The following is a 21,004-nucleotide window of genomic DNA, read 5'->3' on the forward strand; positions in this document are numbered from 1 at the left end:
CACTTGACACAATGGCACGGACAAAGCGCGCCAAAGTCGTGTCGCTGACGCAGACCAAGGCCAAGACCCGCGAGCACAAAGAGAACCTGATCGAAACGATACGTGAGTCTGCGAATCAGTATGCATATGTCTGGATCTTTGCCGTGAGTAATATGCGGAATACATACCTGGGTGAAGTGCGTAAGCTGTGGACCGGATCCAAAATCTTTTTTGGCAAGCTGCGTGTGATTGCCAAGGCGCTGGGAGAGACACCAGAGGAAGAAATTCGCCCTGGTCTAGGCCAAATTGCTAAACGCCTGCGAGGCAATGTTGGCTTGCTCTTTACAGACTCTCCCCCTGCTGAAGTGCTCGATTGGTGTATGGACTACCGCCGTTTGGACTACGCACGTATGGGCAACCGAGCCACCGAGACCATTGAACTTCCCGCTGGTCCTGTGTACTGCCGCACGGATCCTCCAGAGACGCTCCCCCACAACATTGAGCCGCAGCTTCGTGCCCTCGGCATGCCGACCCAACTCAAGCGCGGTGTACCAACGCTCTTGGAAAACTTTGTGGTGTGCCGCAAGGGCGAAAAGCTCACGGCTGAGCGTGCACAAATTCTCAAGCATCTAATCGTGCAAATGGCTCACTTTCGTCTGATTCCTCTGACGTACTGGTCGGCCGTCGGCGCGCCCGGCGACGACTCAGAGGGCGCTGTGGTCGATGTACCCGTGTCAGAAGAGGATCGCGAGCTGATCGAGGACTCGCGCACAGGAGGCCGCAAGGATCAGGAAGACGAAATGCCAGAAGACGAGATGGATGCTATCGAGGCTCGCGATCAGGCCATGATGATGCCACCAGGTTTGTAGAGTAGTTTCGTAGCGCAGATCCAGTTCCTACCTAATCGGCACGCCGTCATGCCGCTGATCCAAGTGCAGTCGGCGCCGTAACGGGGACCGCGAATTCGGGATATCAATCGTAAAGTGTTTGTACTGGAAGGTATCCTTGTCATCCTTCACAAGCTCGATATAAACTTCACCACTCGTCCATGTGCCTGGCACCGGCTTGGCTGCGGCAAAGTCGAGTGATGACATACCCACGGCGTCGCTCGTCTTGCCAATAATTTCGCCCACACCATGCACGGCGCCGCGCAGTTTTCTTGTGATCCACCATGGCTGTGGAGGAAGCTTGGGTTCAGGTGCCAAGGCTTGGTCTGATGAAGCGTCTGTTGGTTCCCGCGTCTGCTCTTGCCACCACACATAGGCCTTATTACCGCCCTCGATCGCCTGTGTCTTGAGCCATTGCGCGCCAGACACGATGGACGACCGCACAAACTGCCAATATCCGAGCGGCTTATCTTTATCACGAGATTCGATAAAGAAGTGAAGAAACATGGTTTCGCGACCCGACCTCGGGTCTATGAAGCGCGAAGAATGCACTGAATTCGTCGCATTGTGTGGGTGCGAGGGCAGATTCAGCGGCGAAAAGTCGCCATGAGCCAACGATGTGTGAAATCGGTACGGCTCCAGCAAGTGATCATGCACCTTGTCGCTTTTCTGGATCACCTTGCAAGCTTCATTGTAAATTACCGTCGGACTGTTGCGTGCAAACAGCTCGGATGTGAGCGAATATCCCACCACAAATGTGAGCAGAGCACCAAAACTAACAACAAAAAAGCGCGAGGTGTTGACAGTCGCCCGCGCCGCTTTTTGCCCCCCACTAAGGTCGCGCCACTTTTTACCAAAGCCCGTCCATTTGTCGATGCGACGGGTGCTTGCTGATGCTGCACCTTGAGACAGAGCCACACCAGCCAGACCTAGTGACTGCTCTGGAACACGCGAAAAAGCCTTTTTATTATCCAGAGATTCACTTTCTCGCAATAAGCGCAAAAGCTCAGCTTGCTCCTTGCTCATCTGTTCACCATCGGAGGGACGCTGCTGTTGTTGCGACGCAAAATAGCGAATCAGCACAGGCGCACGAACCAAGCTCTGCCCGTTCAAGTTTCGGCTCAGATAAGCACCCGTGCGACTAGCAACACGCATTTGATACTTCCACATAATGCGAATCATGATACTGACGGCCAAGATGTCGACGCGTGCATATTCTGGAACCTGATCACGCTCCCCTTGCCCCTATCCAGATCACGTGCCAGACGACTGGGACGCACGACCATAACCGTGGCCGTGGTTCGTCCCAGCGACAGCCGCATCGCAGCATGCATCACGCATAAGCGTGAAATCTGAGCCTTTTGCTCGCAAGTGCACATGTAGGGGAATTGGGTGTGCGCCATGTCGGACTCTTTGGTGGCTGAGAGAGCGCCTCAGTATCAACTATGTCGTGTGCACGTTGTGCACGAGAGACCTGTGTGACTGGAGAAGAGAGTGCCGCAACAGCAGGGCGATTGACGCCTGGCAAGGCGAAGAGACGGGCGCCAGATGCGCATTGACATCCGCATCATACGTTACACTTTCAGGATAGGTGCATCCTAAAAGACATGGCGCTGTGTACGCACACCTCGTTGCACAGCCACTGACGGCCTGCGAACACAATGGCGCTTTCGTTGATTATCAAAACTTTGACTGTCCACGCCGTATAGCCACGGACGTCCACGTCCTCATCTGACGTAGCCCGTGGCTTGGGCGCAGCGAGCACACCGGTGTGGAGGTCGTGAGGCGGTGCAGACTTGCCCAACTGGCGGTGCAAACACCGCAGAGTGTGGGGACGACGAATAGCACAAACTCAGGAGCTGCATTTTTTTTTACGCCCAATTGTGATGCTTCGATTATGATTGGCTCATAATGGGCTTACGGTCATTGTCTTGTAAGCGCAAAAACACGCATATCTTTTTTGGGCTAGCATAGACTTTACACCTCAGGTACAGGCCCAGTGTGTGTGCAGCAGGTTGTAAACGTCAGAACAGAGCAAGAGCAGTAAGGAAAACAATGCACATATCCTTTAGCCAATCAAATATCCATAAACATATATCTCCACAAGCCATTGTGATATATAAGATTATAGCCTAACGCATGTACACCCTGCCCGTGCAGGAAAATACATATGATGGCGATAGGTGCATATATTCAACCAATAGTATGCGCCTTGCACCAAGGGTTGGTCTCGATCGTAAAACCGTCAAGAACTGTATATAGGCATTCGCAGCCCTAGTCTATCAACACCACATACCTGACCCCATCCACCCCTGTGCGCTAGTCGCCAAACGTCACCGCTAAACTCACTTTCCAACCTCAAGAAACTCACGCACATAACGTTTCAAGTTATTGAGTATGTCTCGCTTCTTCAAGTTTGCTTTCTCTGCCATTTTTGCGCTGGTCGCATTTGTCGCTGTTGCTCGTGCTGGTGAAGAATTTTACGACGAGGACGGCAATGAGTTCAAGGTATTCGACTCTGGTGTTGGTGATGATGACTGGCGAGAGGAGCATGACAAGCGCTCTTTCGACGTTCGTGGCAAGTCAAGTTTCGGCATGTCCCGTCGCCACCAGAAGTACAAGTCGGTTCTTTTCACTCACGGTCCCGAGAAGTTTGAGAACATTTGGTCGGACAACGTCAAGATCACCTGGTATGCTTCGAACGACTTGAAGCAGCCTGCTTGCTGTGAAACTGGATGGGACCCCGAGAACCACCACCACATCGGCGCTGTGATGAAGGGTTGGAAAAACGGCCCGTCTTGCGGTGATTTCGTCCGTCTTTGCAACGAAAAGACGAACAAGTGCACGAAGGTCCGTATCGTGGATGAGTGCGCTGGTTGCAAGGAAAACCATGTCGACCTCACGAAGAGTGCCTTCAAGCGTCTGGCTACAACGGGCACTCTTGATGAGGGTGTTACGACTGGTCTCAAGATGTTCTCGAGTCGCATGCCCAACCCATGGGACCTTGCTCTCTTCGGCCCTGTCAAGCTCAAGATCTAAGGGTCTTGTGTTCTGCCGACACATGGAATACCAAAAAAAACTTGTCTATAATGCCGGGCGCATACTATGGTCTTTATGTTTGGTCAAGGGAAATGGATGGACGGTGAAACGATTTTTTTTCTGTTTCTGTTGGATGCGCAGAGCGCGCCTTCAGACCTTTCTTCACTTCGGTCATCTTTGTTTTCGAACAATGTTGTCCTGATGCCTTTTTCTTATTTATGTCGAGGTTGAATGTTCTCGGTTGCTGGTCGATCGGTCATCACTTTTGTTATAGATCATGAATTTAATCCTTTGTTTCAAATCGAGGGACGGGGCACAGTGGTGGCGCCTTGGGCCGTTTTTAGGTCTCGTGACGAGTGGAGGGGGCACTGGTGGGTGTCTATTCGCCTTGCACGAAACGCCCAGCTTGACGAGGTGCTGTAGCGTTCGTGTGTTTCTTCTTCAAGGCTGCAAAGTTGTGGAACTTGCCTTTCGTATATACTGCCTCATTACTTTGATAGCCCTGGTGTCGGGCCATTTTTTCATTGCCAAGCCCGTCTCTTCTCCCTGGCCCCTTGACACCAACGTCTCAACATGGATCCCACTTCGAATGTGTCTACCACAGGGACTTTAGCGTCTCCTGCCCAAACAAGCCCAACTACCAACTCGGGAGTAGCTCATCGGCGTGGCATTAAACCGGTGATTACGCCACTGAATGTGCCGGATGTAAATCCTTCTTCTAATGTGCCCACACTCCGCGATATGGTGTCCATGTACGGCTGGGAGCCGACGGAATGGGATCGGTGGTCTACGGATTTGGGGAAATCTCTTCATACAAACCAGAATCGCCCTGTTCTCTTGGGCATGGTGAACTTTGGTAATTCATGTTATGCCAACTCAGTGCTTCAAGCTCTGTATCACTGCCAGCCCTTCCGTGACGCTGTCATGTCGATCGATAAAATGCCGCTGCATTCACCCTTACCTTCAAGCCATCTCACATCAGCTTCATGCATGAAAGATGCCCTTACCAGTCTCTTTCATTCCATGGCACTGTCATCCGTGCGTCTCTCAACCCAAGACAAGCACATTGCCCGACGTGACCCTGGACCGCTGATCATAGCTGGAAGTGTCGACCAAGATGTCCTTAAGGCTTTCTTAATGACATTGCATCAAAACTGCAATCTGTTCGACAGCACTATGCATCATGATGCACATGAATTCCTCAACTTTATTTTGAATCAGGTGTGTGAAGACATGATCGACAAGCGCCAGCGTCGCGCCTATAAGGCCAGGGAGCAATCATTTACGCCTCTCACGGCGTGCTTTAACAGTCCGACGATCAGCCAACGCACTTATATCCACCATCTTTTCCAAGGCATACTCACGAACGAAACGCGCTGTCTGTCATGCGAGACTATCACAAACCGCGACGAGGAATTCTTCGATTTGTCCATCAATGTGGAACACAACACATCAGTAGCTTCGAGCTTGCGGCTTTTCTCTGAGCGCGAGATGCTTTCTGGGCGAAACAAGTTCTTTTGCGATACATGCTCCAGCCTTCAAGAAGCAGAAAAGCGCATGAAAATCAAACAGCCACCGAATATTCTTGCTTTGCATCTAAAGCGATTCAAATGGAGTGAATCAAATAATGTCTATGTCAAGCACGCCAGTCGTGTCGTATTTCCGTTAGACCTGCGCCTTTTTAATACCACAGACCAGACGAGTCAACCGGATCAACTCTATGAGCTGTCAGCTATTGTGGTGCATATTGGATCGGGTGCACACCAGGGTCACTATGTATCTATTGTGAGAATTGGCACGCGTTGGGCGATATTTGATGACGAAGACGTTTCCTTCATACGCGAATCTGACATATCCAAGTACTTCGGCGATGCCCCTGAAATCGGTAGTGCCTATGTTCTTTTTTACCAAGCCGTGGACGAAGCACCCTTGCCGAAAACTATCCCCCAACCTTCAGTAACGACAAACTTCTCATCGCCTACCGTGAAAGTCGATTCGATGCCGACTTCAAAGCCCATAACTCCACCGAATCTCCCCAAGGTTCTGAGCGCTCAGACAAGCGCCACTGCCCAGCCTGTACCGACTATCGTTATCGATCCTTTACAAAGGCCTGGTAATGGACAGCCTCCCTCAAGCCCTCAGATCGCGAATGGTGCGGCGCGACCTGCGTTGTCCAAGCCCGAGTCGCTCCCCTCTACACCGCCTAGCGAACCGGTGCCACCATCTTCCTCCCAGGGAATGAGTCCTAATGTAAACGCGTCGCATCGGCACGCTCTGACTGTGGATTCAAGTCGTGAGCGTCGTGAATCGAATAGAAAATCATGGCTTGGTTTCTCGAAATTGGGTCGTATGCTATCTTAAGCGTGTTACTTCATGCTTTACATGGACGGCCCTTTTGAAGCCAAGGCTTTGCTTATTTTGTACAAAAATTATATACCATAATCAGACCATCTTTTTGTACCTGCACTAGTGCTCTGCTCATGCAAGAGCGATGCTCGGTGTTGCATCACGGCGCGCGATCGTTCGCGCAAGAGCGACTTTTCGTCTTCACGGCGCTTGCGCTCTGCTTGTTTTGCATCGTCCTTTTCGCCAGAAGATCGCCTCACTTTTTGTAGAAAATGTGAGCTAGAATGTGTTCGTGCATCGTCGCGCTCTGGTGAAAGTGAACCCGAGTCGCGTTCACCGAAAGAATGGGAAGATTTATTCCACTCACCAGAAGGCAAAGTACCATTCGTATGGCTCGAAGAGCGCGGCGCATCAACCGGCTTTTTACGCCCATATGTACTGCTGAACAAGGACGAGCCTGAACGTTGCCATGGCATGCCATGGGTACGGTGCAGCAGATTGAGCTTTGGTAAAAACGAATTGGGGTGATCTTCATGAGCAATGCCATGTCGATGAAACATGTCGGGTGCGGCAATCAACTCATTCTGGGACGGCGATCCATTTTGTATCTCATTCGAGCATGCTGGGGAACTAGTACTGTCCGTGTCACCTGGTGAATCAAAATCATAACTGAGAGCGGCAATCGAAGACGCAGGTCGTGGTTCGGGCACTAAGCAGTGCTGTGGAGCCAATAAAGATGCTTCTTGGGCCAAATATGGATGCTGCTGGCATTCACTAGCTGTGATACGAGCCGCCGGATCAAAATGCAGCATGCGGAAAATCATGTCCAAGAGTGCATACGATGTCGTATTCGCAAAAAAGGCTTTGAATACATCAAACGAACGAGCTTGGGCCCTGTGATCCAATTTTTTCATTTGCTCGAGCCATTTAATCCATATCTCATCCGTATCATTGAAATTCATGTCATAGGGAGGTGTACCAAACACATGGGCGATATATTGCAGCTGGTCCATGGCATTAGCGCCCGGAAATATTGGGTGAAGTCTGACCATTTCGGCGATAATTGCACCCATAGCCCAAACATCCACCGACGGCGTATAATGGCGAGAACGCAGCAAGATTTCTGGTGCGCGATACCAACGTGTAGACACATACGTCGTCAATGTGGAATCTTTTTCCACTTTGCGTGCCAATCCAAAATCCGCGATTTTAACAAGGACAAGCACATCCTGTTTCAAAGTGCCCGCATTGGCACCAGGGTTAGGATAGTCACCCAAGCCTGTGGTGGTAATCAATAGGTTCTCTGGTTTCATATCACGATGAAGGAATCCGTGGGCATGGATGTGAGCCATACCGGACACGGCTTGTTTTGTAATAGAAGCGATAAGTCCAGATGCCATGGCCCGGCCTTTCCGGGACTTGATTAATTGATACAAATTCCCTTCCATACATTCGAAAACAAGGAAAAGTTCATGCGTCAATGGCTTTCGAAACACATCATACAACAAGATAATATTTTCATGGGGGGGTATCGTAATGAAAGCATGGAGTTCATTGAGAGAAAGGCAATCTTGTAGGGTTTTATAAGAACGTTTCATTTTCTTAATAGCAACAATTCGCTTGCCCATATATTCAGGACGCGTATAGGAATGCTGCATGGCCGGAAGCAATGTACATGGAGGTAGGGGACTCTGCCAATCAGCGACAAACACCGAGCCGAAAGATCCTGTACCCGACTTTTTAATAGGAACAAATTGCCGTTCTGCTTCCAGGCGCGAGTCGTCCAGGAGACCTAATCTCATATGTTGTTGTGAGACGATGTGCGGAAAGCAGCAAGCTTGAGTGTGGACAGGTCAATAAGATCAAATAGACACACTGTGCTAGGAGCAGACTTCGTCAAGGTAACTGCAAGACACCAAAACTGGTAACACAGGTCGCACGTGAGGAAAAGGACGAGTGCTTGGGCGATCACAGTGTAACTGAAAGTGTAGGCCAGCAAGAAGCTGCTACATAAAACTTAGGCACGAGCCAGAGGAGAAATTTGATTGGATAAGCAAAAACGCCAAGGGCGTAATCAAGTGGGCCTAAAATGTCTATCAGATTTGACGAAGAAGCGATATGCGCATTAGTCCACTGCCACAAACTCTCCACCTCCATACGTACGCGATGAATAATTCCAGGGTCCTCCTGATAGGCATCGGCTGAGATCCACATCTGGCATTAGGCCTGTGCCACATAATTTAGATACGTACCTTTCGAAATGTGCTCAGTCCCGCAAAAATACTACCTCCGATCCACGTAGAATATTTGCGCTCGGGGGGAGCTGAAATTTTGATTTTCATGTCGGGCGGTGCGAGGCGTTTCATCTCATACAAGAGACGCTCGCCGTAGCCGCGCAATAAGGTTGTTCCACCGCTCAAGACAATATTACCGTAGAGATGCCTTCGGAGATCAAGATCTGCACGTCCAATGGCATCTAGGAGAACTTGTTGCGTACCCACATCTTCTCGCCCGATCAGTTCGGGATTGAAGAGAGATTCAGGAGCACGATACCGCTCATAACCTAACTTGACCGTATTACCGTCTGGCAAGCTGAACTCCATGATTCGATTCATGTCTTGATGAGAATCTTGATGCCCAGGAAGTGCAAGTTGGCAGCACTTTTCTTTCATGGCTCGCACGATTTCCTTCTCGGCAGATGTGTGCAGGTAATAGCCAGAGCGACGTAGCAAGTATTGCAAATGTTCGGTTACATCACGGCCGGCAACATCAATTCGACGGATGGCGTGCGGCATAGCAAAACCTTCGTAAACGGGCACGGCATGTGTAACGCCGTCACCTGAGTCAAGCACCACACCGGTCGTGCGGCCAGACGAGTACAGGCTAAGGATCGCCTGAATACTCACGTACATGGCCGGTACGTTGAATGTCTCGAAGAAAATCTGGGCTGCTGTCTCACGGTTCGCACGAGGGTTCAACGGCGCCTCAGTAAGCAGGACGGGATGCTCTTCCGACAGCGTCTTGAGCTCGTCATTATATATATGATTCCAAATCAGCTCCATGTCCTCCCAGTCTTCAACAATACCATGCTCCATCGGATACTTCATCCGCAGCAGTCCCCGTAACTCTTGCGCTTTACGCCCAATGAACCGGTCGCCCTCCACGGCGCCTGCCATCGCTCGTGTGTGCTTGGGGCGACCAACACACGTAGGGAAAAAGCATTTGGGCGTGTCTTGCCCCGCAAAACCAGCCTTTACCGTACCAGATCCATTGTCAATGACGACAGGCTGGTTCGTTAGCACGTCGTCAAATTCAGTCGCCATCCACCACCTCCGCCAAGCTCGTGGGTATCTTGGACGCGTCACGCCCTGCCAGGCTCCGCCCCCTTCTAATTAGTCATCAACAACACACCCACCAAGCTGTGCGAGATTCGTGCTTGGCCTCGGACATCTTTGGGCCATGAAGAAATCCACTGGCATAGCTGCCACCGGTGGTCATCTTAGTGGGTGGCGCGATGCAGATATCGATCGCTCATCGGATGTTCCCAGCGGAACAGCACATATGCCCGCACGAAAGCTGCGCCCACGTCTCTCTGCATCGTCGGTCGGTAGCCACGGCGCTTCATCGACTATGCCGCCGCCTGCACAGCCTGCTTCTCGTTTGCAGAGTATTCATGATGATGAGTGCTTAAGTGCACATAGCAGCAGGCGCACCAAGTCGCGCGTGCTCGATGATCGTCTCTCTGCCAAGTCGGGCCGCACACGTGCAGGTATGGATCGTTCTGATGCCGTGAGCCTGCACGCGCTCTCGTCCCATTCGCGTGTGCTTTGGTCGAGCACTGCTTCCGCACGCACAGAGTCAGCCAGTGATGCGCGGTCACGAGATCGAATTGCTCACTGGCGCGAGCAGCACGTCCAGGCATTGGAGCAAGATGCCCGGGCTGCCAATAAGAAGAGTCGCAAGTCCATGGACCATATACCCTCACAGCGATACAAGCAGGGGCGAGAAGAGCCGTCAATCAGCTCTGAAACGCCTCTGCGTTGCCTGCTTCGGTACCTCGCTCACGAGGACCTACAAGACTCCATATGGTGGCTGGGGCTCTTGTTAGCCTGTCTCCTTCGTGCGCTTGTCGGCCTCGGCGGATGGAGCGGTCGCGGAAAACCGCCCATGTACGGTGACTTTGAAGCGCAGCGGCATTGGATGGAGCTGACGTGGCACTTGCCGACCGGGCAGTGGTATCGCCATGACCTGCCGTACTGGGGCTTGGACTATCCGCCTCTCACAGCCTGGACGAGCTGGCTGTGTGCATGGGTGGCACTGTGGTTCGTGCCGCTTCAGGAGGCCTTTGCTTTGCTTACGTCGCGTGGCGATGAGTCGAGCGCCGTCGTCGTGTTTATGCGTCTGAGCGTCTTGGCCCTAGACGTACTTTTATACCTGCCATCGCTTGCTTGGTTTCTTTCTCGGCGGCTTGAGACTCGCAGTATCCGTGTAAGACACATTGCGCTATTGACTGCGTGGTTCCAGCCAGCTCTGATCCTCATTGACCATGGCCACTTTCAGTACAACAATGTCATGCTAGGCCTTGCCGCCCTCAGTTTTACTTTACTGCAGTCGAAATTGCCGAACGTACATGCCAGCATAACGGGACCGGCTGTCGCTACCGCGGAACTACAGCGCCTCGTCCTTGACACCCTGAGTCGGCACATTAGTTTGCAGTATGTTCTCGCGGCCGTGTTCTTTTCCATGAGCCTTTGCTTTAAGCAGATGGCCTTGTATTATGCCCCGGCGGTCTTTGCTATCATGCTCGGTCGATGTGCCGGCCTCATGCAATGCCACTGGCTGCGTGGCCTGGCTTTGTTTGCTGGTCTCGGCGGCGCCACACTAGGCACCTTTGCGCTGCTGTTTCTTCCTTGGCTGCCGCGCCGCGCCGAATTGAAGCAGGTTGGACTTCGCATCTTTCCCTTGGCACGCGGTCTATTTGAAGACAAGGTCGCCAACATATGGTGCGCGTTGAGTGTGCTGCCTGTTGGACCGCGATGGAAGCTACAGCGCATGTTCGGCGTGGAGACACTGGCCAAGATGAGTCTATTGACCGTGCTTCTAGCCATTCTCCCGTGCTGCATCCTCTTGTTTATGGCATCGGTCGAATCAGTGCGTCGCGAGCTGATCATGGATGACGCACAGGCTGAGCAGGTCGTAGCCAAGGTTCGGCGTCGTGCTGGGTCTGTGGCCTCAGGTGTATCGCATCGCATGACGCCTAGTGTCCGCGGAGAGAATTACGCTCGCTCCGCACACGATTCGAGCCGCGGCTCAGATCGCCACTCGGTCGCAAGTGGCTCTCTGTTTGGCGGAAGCACTTCGACGCTCATGCGAGATGCTGGACCACACCGCACGCGACCACCGACGTCCATAAAATCAACATCCTATCGGACATCGGTGACGCCCTCTCCGGCGGCAGACCTGCTCCCTTACACCCTCGTATCGACATCCATGGCCTTTTTTCTCTTTGGCTTCCAGACGCACGAGAAGAGCATTCTTCTCCCCCTGCTTCCTCTGACGCTGATCATGACCGCTAGGGGCGATCGGACCGGTGCTGGTGCTGTAGCGGCGGATTGGGAGTGGGCTGTTCTAGCGAACAATGTCGGTATGTTTAGCATGTGGCCCCTCTTGTTGCGAGACGGCCAGGGACTTGCGTGGTGGGTCTTGCTTCTTCTATGGAATGGCATGGTGGGATACCGTCCATGGGAGGCTTTACGCTCGACTCGCGCTACCTTTGTTGCATGGCTCAGTGCGGCAGTGCATGCAGGTATGCTGCTCATGATGCTGGCCCAGGCAAGTGTTGCGGTGCTCCCGCCTCATGCCTCTGGATGGCTCTCGGCGCTGTTTCAGCGGTATCCCGACCTCTTTCCTGTTCTGAATGTACTGCTTTGCATGCCTGTCTTTATGCTTGTGTGGCTATGGTCGCTTAAAAAGCATGTCGAAATCACGCTCGCATCTGGCGTGTTGGTGGTCACGAAATCCATCAAGTAGCTGCTTGTACTCTATCTCATGCATTAATTGATATCCGTATAATCTTGAGGATCTTGCGCCACCTGGGAGGCCTCCTTTGGCTCGTCTGTGGCTGTCGCCGTGGCCGTCTCCGTCTCTGCAGCAGGCTCTGCAGCCGTCTTCTTGGTCTTTTTCTTGCCAGCACGCTTGATTTTTTTCTTCTCTGGCGGCACGTCCCACGCCCATAGCGGAATAAACGACTCAATCACGCCCACATCCGCAAACAGGTTCGGGAAGATCCAGATACCAGGGGGCAGTACAATGATCGTAATGAGCCAAAGGATGAGCCGGATCACGGCAATCACCATAAGCAGACCAAACAGGGCCAGTACACCAAGGCTCAAGTAGTATACACCCCGACGGAGGAAGTAGGGCCACAGGGGGAACATCACAAGGCTAAGCAGTGCCACAACCAGACCAAGACCTGCGAGCTTCTGGTACAGTTGCATTCCTTCATACAGCCACACGTAGTGCATGTCCTTCTCGAACATCTGCATCTGGACGACTTGCAATGGGCGTGGCGCAGGACCATCCTTACCGGCAGGCGGCGCTTCTCCACGATCCACACGCAAGAAGAAAGCATACGGCAAGAAACTGTGCAACATACGGTCCGCCTCTTCCTCATTCGAGACTGGTGGGACATTCTTAAGTTTGGCATACTCTGGCGACAAAACAGCTTTGATCGCAGCATTTCCCTTAAAGTATTCAACACGCTGACCGCCCAAGATGCCAGTACGCGTCTTCATCTGTGCCTTATTCCGCAGAAAATTAACGACATTGCGCACCTCAGGCGGCGCCGTCTTTTGGCGGTCCATAATGAGCGTCGTTCCCAGGATCGTGCTACCTGCCTGGTCCAGTGTTCCTTTCATGGAGCACGTGACCCGACGCGCGTACTCCGACGTCCTCACGCCTCTTTCAACAGCCACACGCGCGTGGAACGATGGACGTCGAAGCGGCTGAATCGGCACCATCCTCGTCATCGTTTGACCTTGCAGAACAGTTATTACGCTTGCAAGAAGATGATCTGGATCTTGAATATGATGTTGCTTCTTTCGACTCCGAGGCACAACAAAGTCACATAACTCGCATCGTCGATGCCGTGGCCTTGTCAGCTACCTCCGTGCAGGATGCCAATATATACCAATGCATACTATGCAGCATTAAATGCGTTGGATCAATGCACTCTGATTTGTCGCATCGGCTCTTGGATACGCTATTGAGTGGTATGAATGTCATATTGGACGAAATCGCAGACATGGAGCCGACCACTGTTGCGTCCTATACGGAGCCACTTGAGCGATATGCCTTCCTTCTCAAGTGGATGACGGAAATGATGGAAAAGCACAGAGATCAGCATGGGTCCTCTGACAAAGGCCTGAAGCGTGCAGCCGCTTCTACACGTAAAGGCGACGTATCTTGGACGTGGACCTCTTCCCTCCCATCTGTTCTTACCCTCATGTCCAAGACGTTGCGCATTGTATCAGAACGTATGTGGTCGTCAAAGGCGATGCGAGATACTTTTGTGTCTCGCTGTATCCTGCAGCCTGTTATGCTGTGCCAGGAAAATGAGGCATACCTTAAAGTACAAGTCATCAAGCAGGGCATGTTCAAGGTTCTGTGTCTAGCTGTGAAGCTACACGGTCAAGCCTTTCATGTACAAACCAGCATATTACAAGCATTGCAGTACTACGAGCACCTTGCTGAACCCATGGCTGAATTGCTCGGCGTAATGCGCACAGACTTCGACATCGAGCGGCTGGGCGAAGATGTACTTCGCGACTTGGCCGCTAAATCTTTCACGAGCCTCGACACGAAGAGCCCACGTAGTTTTGGGCGATTCCTGGTACGAATGACTGAACTTAATCCACGCACTGTACTCAAGCAAATGAGCTTGCTGGAACGGCAACAAGAGAGTGAATCCTACCCCATCCGCAATGCTATGATCGAGGTGCATGGTCTTCTGATCAAGTATCTTAGCATGAGTGAAGATGATGTCGACATCGCCCCCAATGAGGATGATGAGGATGATGATCGAAGTGCACCGCAAAAACAAATGGACATGCTGTTCGAGCGCTTGTTCGAGCGCTTCCTTGATCTGACTACGTTTGTGCGGACCAAAGTCATTCAAGTTTGCAGTAAATTATGCGACATTCCAGCCAAGCTTCCAGCCCAGCGCCTCCGCATGACTTCACTTGCGATTCGGTCACTGGAGGACAAAGGTAGCCATGTGCGTCGGAATGCCATCTCCCTCCTGATCAAACTTTTGCTTACTCACCCCTACGGTGTCTTGCATGGTGGCGAGCTCGATGCCAGGGTGTGGACAGAGCGCCGTGATGTGGTGCGGGCGGAGCTTGCCAGGGCCGAAGAACGTCTCGAATTTCCTGTCACGGACGTTGAGCAGGAAGCGCCTCCGGACAAGACCAAGCCGCGTCGATCCGACCTCGACCTCGATGCACTTGCCGCCTCGCAACAATCCATGACACAGGCAGAACAAGACCATCTCGTCAAGCTGCGGCTCACCGTGACGTACTATGACGACGCTCTCCATTTCGTGCACATGGTAGAACAGGGAGTGCCGATTCTCATCCAGCTACTTGCGTCGACCAACAAAGCGGAGGTGTTGGAAAGCATGGAGTTTTTCCGGGTCGCACACGAGTACAAGGTGCGTGGCGCAGCCGATGGCGTGCGTGCGATGGTACATCTGATCTGGGCGAAGGACAATGCTCTCATTATGGAGGACGGCAGCCAAATCAAGGGGGTTCGAAGCCGGCTTATGGAGGTGTATCGATCGCTGTATTTCAGTGCCTACCCCGGCCTTTCTCGCGCTGAGCAGGTCGCTCGCGTTTGCCGCAACATGATCGAGCGCACGTTTGGCGCAACACTCGCAGAGCTCACAAGTCTGGAGCAACTCTTTTGTCTGATGCACGCGGAAGGTCTTGTGGAGCGTGCTGTGGTGGACAAACTGTGGGAAGTCTATGCCAGCACGCGTCCGATTTCACGCGCACAGCGCCGCGGCTCTATTATGGTTCTGAGTATGCTGGCCAAGGCCGAGCGCGAGCTGGTGGCGGACAAAATGGATGTTCTTTTGCGTATCGGTCTAGGCACCCTAGGCGCGAGAGACTTGGTGCTGTGCAAGCACACTTGCATTGCCCTGCAGCATGTGAGTGGGAGCGCGAAAAAGATCAAAGGTGCTCTTAGCGACGAGAATGTACGCTATCCGATGCACCACACCATGTTCACACGCTTAAGTGCCGTGATTGAAATGACCACCGACGTGATTGGGCGGCATCCGGAATGGTTCAGTGTGGCAGAGGCTGCCATTGACGCCATGTACTTGCTCGGCGAACAGCCCGATGCCATGTGCACAGACATTGTGCGGCGCATGTCGTATGCAGCCTTCACACCGACTGGTCGTGCGGCGGATGATGCGTATCGCATGGCGCAGCTCGTATTTGTGGTGGGCCATATGGGCCTCAAACAGATGGTATACCTCGAGCTCGTCGAACGCGAGTTCAAGCGACGCAAGTCTGTGCGAGATGCTTCGAATGACTCTTCGTCTAAGCGCACGTCCGAACTGGATCAAGTGGCTGAGCAGGCCGAAGACGATATTGGTGATACCATGGCGTGGGTCCGCGAACATGAGCTGCTATTTGGACCGCAGAGTTTGCTGGCTTGCTACGGAACGCTCGTACCCTTCATCTGCTCGAATACGAGGCAGTATCCTGACGCATACCTGCAACGCGCTGCGGCGCTGACGCTGTGCAAGTTTATGTGTATCTCGTCCGAGTACTGTGAAGCGAATCTTGGACTGCTGTTGCATATACTTCGTACTTCGAAGGATGCCGTGGTACGTGCTAATGCCGTGATTGGCCTCGGTGATGTCGCTGTGTGCTTCGGTACACTCGTGGACGAGAATAGCGAGCGACTTTTTGCCGGACTGGGCGATGCGGACTTGGGTGTGAAGAAGAACACGCTGATGGTGCTGACGCACTTGATTCTGAACGGTATGATCAAGGTGAAGGGCCAGCTGGGTGAGCTGGCCAAGTGCCTCGAAGATGACGAGATGCGCGTGAGCGACTTGGCGAAGCTCTTCTTCAGTGAGCTAGCCATGAAGGAGAATGCCGTGTACAACCATCTACCGGACATTATTAGTCATTTGTCTACGGGCGAGCATGCCGTCGACGAGACGACGTTTATGAATACGATGCGTTTCATTTTTACCTTTATTGACAAGGAGCGTCAGGCAGAAAATGTGATTGAAAAACTTTGCCAACGCTTCCGCCTGACGACGGAAGAGCGGTCGTGGCGCGACATTGCGTATTGTCTCTCGCTTCTACCATATCGGAGCGAGCGTTCCATCAAAAAACTCGTCGACGCCCTGCCATTTTATCAGGATAAGCTGTATGTGCCTGAGGTGCACCAGCGCTTTACCGAGATCCTGACAAAGATGCACCAGGGTAAAGTGAGTGCGGCTGCCAAGGCCGGCGACACGGATCTGCGAGAATTTGAAGATGCTCTGCATCAGGCGGCAGCGCAGGGCACACAGGACCAAGCCATGGAAGAGGCGACGCATGCCCAAGCTGCCAAGTTGGAAAAGCGGCAGGCGCCTCAGACTAGGCATCGGACACGACGTGCGCGGCAAACTCGGCCAGCGCATCCTTAAACTCGTCGCGCTCAGCCCTCTCAATTTCTGGATTCTGGACGCATGCGTGCCAATCTGCACGCTCCGGCATACCCAGGAACGATGCCAGAGTCTCGCGGGCAAACTGCATGTTGAATCGCTCGCCGTCCAGTAGCAGAAGCAGGCGTATGTCGCCGATAGTCATGTAAAAGTAGTCGGAACGATCTTGTGTACACTCTGATGTCCAAGCAGCTGTCACGTCCTCCGATTCCCAGCGCCAGCCTTCGCGTTCCGCTGCCTCGCGTACGTAGGCTGCATAATCGGCCTGCAGCTCTCGTGCTAGCGGCACAACTTGTACATGCGCATGCGCTACACGCGACGCACGACGCACGATCTCCCAGGTCACAGGCACGGCTTCAAAGGAGGCATAGCATTCGGCCAAGGCACGTTTCCATTGGGCCAGTTCAGCACGCAAAGCGCCACTAGATGCAGCTGCCTCGGACGCGTGCAAGGATGGCGTGTGCGCGATGGGCACAATCAAGACATGTCCCCCGCCCGGCACGAGAGCCGATGCATCAGATGATACAGGTAGTTGACCCTTTGGCAAAGCAAGATAACATTCCGTGCCAATGGTCACAATCAGGTGCTTCTCCACCGCCGGATTACTGAGGCAAAACCAACAGCTCGATGGCTCAATCGGCTCTCGCCCCTTTTGTCGCCGCTTGCGTCGTGGTGCAGGAAAATCTTCTATTGGCGCACGCTTAGGCGGTATGACCTTCGCCGGTCGTTCTTGCCATAGTGGTGCAGGCGTAGTATGAGTCGGTGCATAGTGATGCGTATCCGAGCTGGCTAGCAACTCGTCACTGGGCACGACTTGCAAAGCCAGAAACCATCGTTGCTTGCTGCTATTAGCAGCATGAGCCAGCGATACAAATCGCGTGATGGATGGTATCGTCGGCGGCGGCATCTTGACGAAAGGCCAGTTTTCGTACGGCTCACGTTCCCAAAACACGCCGTCCGTCGTGGCGATGGACGGCTGCACATGAGCAATATGGTATCGCGGTCTGCATGCCTCAGCGAGGCGTGCTATCGGAGCGAGTCCGGTGGCTCGTATAGACTCGTCCAGCGGCACGCCCGACAGCATATCGACCCCCCGCGGCCATGCATTCGTGAGCAAAAAGTCGATGGCTCGACGCTTTCCTAGAGCTTGCACATCTTGCTCCTGCTGGAACTCAAAGGCACCTTGCGCGTATTGCCACGCGCGTACCTGCTGTAGACTCTCTGGATCACGAGGCGGCTCTGGTGCACAAGCCTCGCCCAACGCAAGAAACGGGTGTCGAAGAAGGGACTGTAGAGCAGCTTCAGAAGCTGCGGACGAGTCGAGCGCATCCCATGTAGACCACGTATCAGGCATAGTATCATCCGTACCGGTAGGCTTGCGCCATTGCATCGGATCCGCATCGGCTGCCCAGACGCCACCGCAAAACGCCACACGCCAACCCTGGATCAAGGCCACGCCTGCACTGCCTAGGTAGTACAAATTGGGCGCCATGCATGCAATGCCACAGTGATCAGGACACTTTTCATGGATATGTGATGCAAGATATGATGGCATACTCGTCCCGTGAAAAAAGTAGGTGGGCATCGGCATGTGCAAGGATCCGTCCAAAAGCGCACGTTCGTCCTCGCCTGGCTCTTTTTGTGGCGAAAACACATCACCCACGATAAAGGCCGCTGCAAAGGGTCCATATTTTTCATTGATAGCTACAGTCTTTTCCACCATAGCCCGTACTCGACCTTGAGGCGGCCCAAGAAACAGCACCTTGCGTGCCGTCATGAGGGACACGTTGCGAGGCAACGCAGCCAGCGTCCATAGTTCTCCACATAGCTCCACCTATTCCCCAGATGGACCGAACGCGGTACCTCCGCTCCATCATGTCGATCGATGTGACGCCATCGCGCGTTGGACCACCGGGTCCTGATCCCGCTCGGTATGATTGTGTATACTGACCAAAGTGGTGTCTATTATAAGCTGGCGTTCTTCAGCACAGCCTTGTTTGTGCTGCCCATTGTCGCTTACTACTATGCCAAGGACAGATGGTTAGGGGGTACGTGGGCCATGCTTACCTTGTGCAGGTGACGCTGTGTATGCGGGAGGCCTTGCTGCATTGGTGGCCAACCTTGTTCTAGCTGGCTACATCGTTGCTGCATGCCTGGAAGACGATGGGACGCAGAGCCAAAGACGTGCGAAAAAGACACAATAACGAATTCTACATGATGGGGCCGAGACCGAGTGGGTGTCGTGGTGGAAGCGGAGGCGCTTTGGGTATATGTGGCTCTGCGATGGGCAGAACTAAGCGAAACGCATCATTGCCTGCGCATGAGTATCTGTGTACGTACCATTCAGGTAAAATCGATAGAGGCGCTTTTCACGCACAAAACCGCGGTTTTCATACAGCCGTAGGGCGGATTTGTTGGTCACTTCTGTTTCTAGTACCACCTCTTCAGCGCCACGCTCTTTCATCCTTTGCACAGCTGCAGAGACCAGCTTAGTGGCTAATGACGTGTGAGCACATAGCACGTACCAATACCCTGACCACGATATCGTGGATCGACACTGAGCATCGCGATGTAGCCACGCATAAGGCGCGAGCCACGCATATGGCGATCAAGCTTGCAGACAATCACACCTACTGCTTGCTCCTCCCACCATGCAAGAAAGCTTAGATCTGGCCAATCGTGTAGGAAGTAGCGATATGTATAAATGTGATACGGCTCACTAAGTTCTTTTTCAATAAGTCGCATGACATCTTTCAGGTCTTCTTCTTTTCTGTACGTATCAATACGCACATGTGAAGCAACATGTGCGTCCATGATGCGCTTGGTCTCCCGTGCGTGCGTTTCCGGTGCGCTCGGGTCGAGAGCGGCCACGAAGGTGTGCTATTAATAAGCGGCATACGGCGGGGTCAGCGGAGACCGTGGCGTGGCCTACTGTTTGTCACTTCGTTTTGAGGGCCTATCCAGGTGCCTGTGAGCTCCGACACTCCTGATATCATGTGGCCGCTCAAAAATCTGGTAATATATGCTTTGTCTTATGGACTGCGCATACTAGACTGGATCCAAATCGCCCTGTCCCGCCGTTGTCGTGTTGTGGCGTCGAATGATGTGAAGATCGAATTGATTCGCTTTCCTTCACGCGATTCCGGCCGCTACATTCGAGCATATCGCTATACACCTGCGAACGCTACTGGAAAACTGCCTGTTTACTTGCACTGGCATGCCTCTGGATGGATTCTCAAGCGCCTCGGCATTGATATTCACCTCTGCAGCAGGATTTCCAAGGAACTGAACTGCGTCGTGCTTGAGTGCGACTACCGGAAGGCTCCAGAAAACAAGTATCCTGCGGCTCACAATGACACGGAGGATGCCGTCTTGTATGTCCTGGCCAACGAGCATGCCTACGACACGACCCGCATTTCTGTGGGAGGGTCAAGCGCAGGTGGTAATATGGCTCTGTCTCTCAGTGCGCGTTTGGGCTCTGAGCGTATCAAGAGCTGCTTTGCACTGTACCCTGCCGCTCACCTCACTCATCCTGAACGTCTTGATACGGTCATGGGCTGCGTTAGCGACAAGTTCCGCAGTGGTGTGGTGATCCCCCATTGGTGTATGAAACTTTTCATAAACGCATACACCACACCTGGGACTGACATGAATGATCCTCGCCTGTCTCCTATATTTTATGATGCATCCAAGTTCCCGAAGTATGTCGCCGTGGCCTGTGGCGATGCCGATACGCTGTACCGCATGAGCTTTGACTTGATGAAAAAGATCAGTGGTTCTGCATCAGGTACCAACGTGGACGGAAGCCGAAAATTCATTTGCGTTCTCAACGAAGCTCATGAGTTCAATACGTTTGGCCGTACCCGTGCATCCCAAGAGGAGCGCGACAGGGTGGAGGGAGAAGCTATTAATATGATCCGTGCATCTTGGCGTCAGTAAAGCATCGACGTAGTCATACTTCCATATGATTGGCTAGAACCTTTAGATTAGATGTCGTTGTTTCGTTCAAGCCGCCATCGCTGAG

At 52.9% G+C, this 21,004-nt stretch overlaps 13 protein-coding genes across 13 annotated transcripts; 7 read left to right on the plus strand and 6 right to left on the minus strand.

Annotated features, from left to right (window-relative positions):
- Nucleotides 1-11: 11 nt before the first annotated feature.
- On the plus strand, nucleotides 12-848 carry MRET_0163 (mRNA turnover protein 4; the record flags this gene model as incomplete). Its single annotated transcript, XM_027626790.1, has 1 exon — nucleotides 12-848. One exon carries the CDS (start codon nucleotides 12-14, stop codon nucleotides 846-848), a length of 837 nt encoding a protein of 278 aa, XP_027482934.1.
- Nucleotides 849-875: 27 nt separating this feature from the next.
- MRET_0164 (mitochondrial import inner membrane translocase subunit TIM21) lies at nucleotides 876-2,048 on the minus strand (the record flags this gene model as incomplete). The annotated part of the gene is made up of 1 exon (XM_027626791.1): nucleotides 876-2,048. One exon carries the CDS (start codon nucleotides 2,046-2,048, stop codon nucleotides 876-878), a length of 1,173 nt encoding a protein of 390 aa, XP_027482931.1.
- A 1,215-nt stretch (nucleotides 2,049-3,263) lies between these two features.
- MRET_0165 (uncharacterized protein) lies at nucleotides 3,264-3,905 on the plus strand (the record flags this gene model as incomplete). Its single annotated transcript, XM_027626792.1, has 1 exon — nucleotides 3,264-3,905. The coding sequence occupies one exon, from the start codon at nucleotides 3,264-3,266 to the stop codon at nucleotides 3,903-3,905; it is 642 nt and encodes a 213-aa protein (XP_027482932.1).
- A 573-nt stretch (nucleotides 3,906-4,478) lies between these two features.
- MRET_0166 (ubiquitin carboxyl-terminal hydrolase 12/46) lies at nucleotides 4,479-6,266 on the plus strand (the record flags this gene model as incomplete). The annotated part of the gene is made up of 1 exon (XM_027626793.1): nucleotides 4,479-6,266. The coding sequence occupies one exon, from the start codon at nucleotides 4,479-4,481 to the stop codon at nucleotides 6,264-6,266; it is 1,788 nt and encodes a 595-aa protein (XP_027482929.1).
- A 68-nt stretch (nucleotides 6,267-6,334) lies between these two features.
- MRET_0167 (meiosis induction protein kinase IME2/SME1) lies at nucleotides 6,335-8,053 on the minus strand (the record flags this gene model as incomplete). Its single annotated transcript, XM_027626794.1, has 1 exon — nucleotides 6,335-8,053. One exon carries the CDS (start codon nucleotides 8,051-8,053, stop codon nucleotides 6,335-6,337), a length of 1,719 nt encoding a protein of 572 aa, XP_027482930.1.
- A 282-nt stretch (nucleotides 8,054-8,335) lies between these two features.
- Nucleotides 8,336-9,574, minus strand: MRET_0168 (centractin; the record flags this gene model as incomplete). Its single annotated transcript, XM_027626795.1, has 3 exons — nucleotides 8,336-8,344; nucleotides 8,415-8,465; nucleotides 8,504-9,574. 3 exons carry the CDS (start codon nucleotides 9,572-9,574, stop codon nucleotides 8,336-8,338), a joined length of 1,131 nt encoding a protein of 376 aa, XP_027482927.1.
- A 136-nt stretch (nucleotides 9,575-9,710) lies between these two features.
- MRET_0169 (alpha-1,3-glucosyltransferase) lies at nucleotides 9,711-12,281 on the plus strand (the record flags this gene model as incomplete). The annotated part of the gene is made up of 1 exon (XM_027626796.1): nucleotides 9,711-12,281. The coding sequence occupies one exon, from the start codon at nucleotides 9,711-9,713 to the stop codon at nucleotides 12,279-12,281; it is 2,571 nt and encodes an 856-aa protein (XP_027482928.1).
- Nucleotides 12,282-12,304: 23 nt separating this feature from the next.
- On the minus strand, nucleotides 12,305-13,114 carry MRET_0170 (translocation protein SEC62; the record flags this gene model as incomplete). Its single annotated transcript, XM_027626797.1, has 1 exon — nucleotides 12,305-13,114. One exon carries the CDS (start codon nucleotides 13,112-13,114, stop codon nucleotides 12,305-12,307), a length of 810 nt encoding a protein of 269 aa, XP_027482867.1.
- A 125-nt stretch (nucleotides 13,115-13,239) lies between these two features.
- Nucleotides 13,240-16,962, plus strand: MRET_0171 (condensin complex subunit 1; the record flags this gene model as incomplete). The annotated part of the gene is made up of 1 exon (XM_027626798.1): nucleotides 13,240-16,962. The coding sequence occupies one exon, from the start codon at nucleotides 13,240-13,242 to the stop codon at nucleotides 16,960-16,962; it is 3,723 nt and encodes a 1,240-aa protein (XP_027482866.1).
- MRET_0172 (cwfJ domain protein) lies at nucleotides 16,913-18,757 on the minus strand (the record flags this gene model as incomplete). Its single annotated transcript, XM_027626799.1, has 1 exon — nucleotides 16,913-18,757. The coding sequence occupies one exon, from the start codon at nucleotides 18,755-18,757 to the stop codon at nucleotides 16,913-16,915; it is 1,845 nt and encodes a 614-aa protein (XP_027482869.1).
- Nucleotides 18,758-18,855: 98 nt separating this feature from the next.
- On the plus strand, nucleotides 18,856-19,184 carry MRET_0173 (vacuolar ATPase assembly integral membrane protein VMA21; the record flags this gene model as incomplete). The annotated part of the gene is made up of 3 exons (XM_027626800.1): nucleotides 18,856-18,911; nucleotides 18,937-19,028; nucleotides 19,057-19,184. 3 exons carry the CDS (start codon nucleotides 18,856-18,858, stop codon nucleotides 19,182-19,184), a joined length of 276 nt encoding a protein of 91 aa, XP_027482868.1.
- A 6-nt stretch (nucleotides 19,185-19,190) lies between these two features.
- Nucleotides 19,191-19,794, minus strand: MRET_0174 (N-alpha-acetyltransferase 30; the record flags this gene model as incomplete). Its single annotated transcript, XM_027626801.1, has 3 exons — nucleotides 19,191-19,294; nucleotides 19,321-19,476; nucleotides 19,506-19,794. The coding sequence occupies 3 exons, from the start codon at nucleotides 19,792-19,794 to the stop codon at nucleotides 19,191-19,193; spliced, it is 549 nt and encodes a 182-aa protein (XP_027482863.1).
- A 180-nt stretch (nucleotides 19,795-19,974) lies between these two features.
- MRET_0175 (alpha/beta-hydrolase) lies at nucleotides 19,975-20,919 on the plus strand (the record flags this gene model as incomplete). Its single annotated transcript, XM_027626802.1, has 1 exon — nucleotides 19,975-20,919. The coding sequence occupies one exon, from the start codon at nucleotides 19,975-19,977 to the stop codon at nucleotides 20,917-20,919; it is 945 nt and encodes a 314-aa protein (XP_027482862.1).
- Nucleotides 20,920-21,004: the final 85 nt, after the last annotated feature.

Source organism: Malassezia restricta, chromosome I (genome assembly GCF_003290485.1).
Source record: "Malassezia restricta chromosome I, complete sequence".
Classification (NCBI taxonomy): Eukaryota; Fungi; Basidiomycota; class Malasseziomycetes; order Malasseziales; family Malasseziaceae; genus Malassezia; species Malassezia restricta.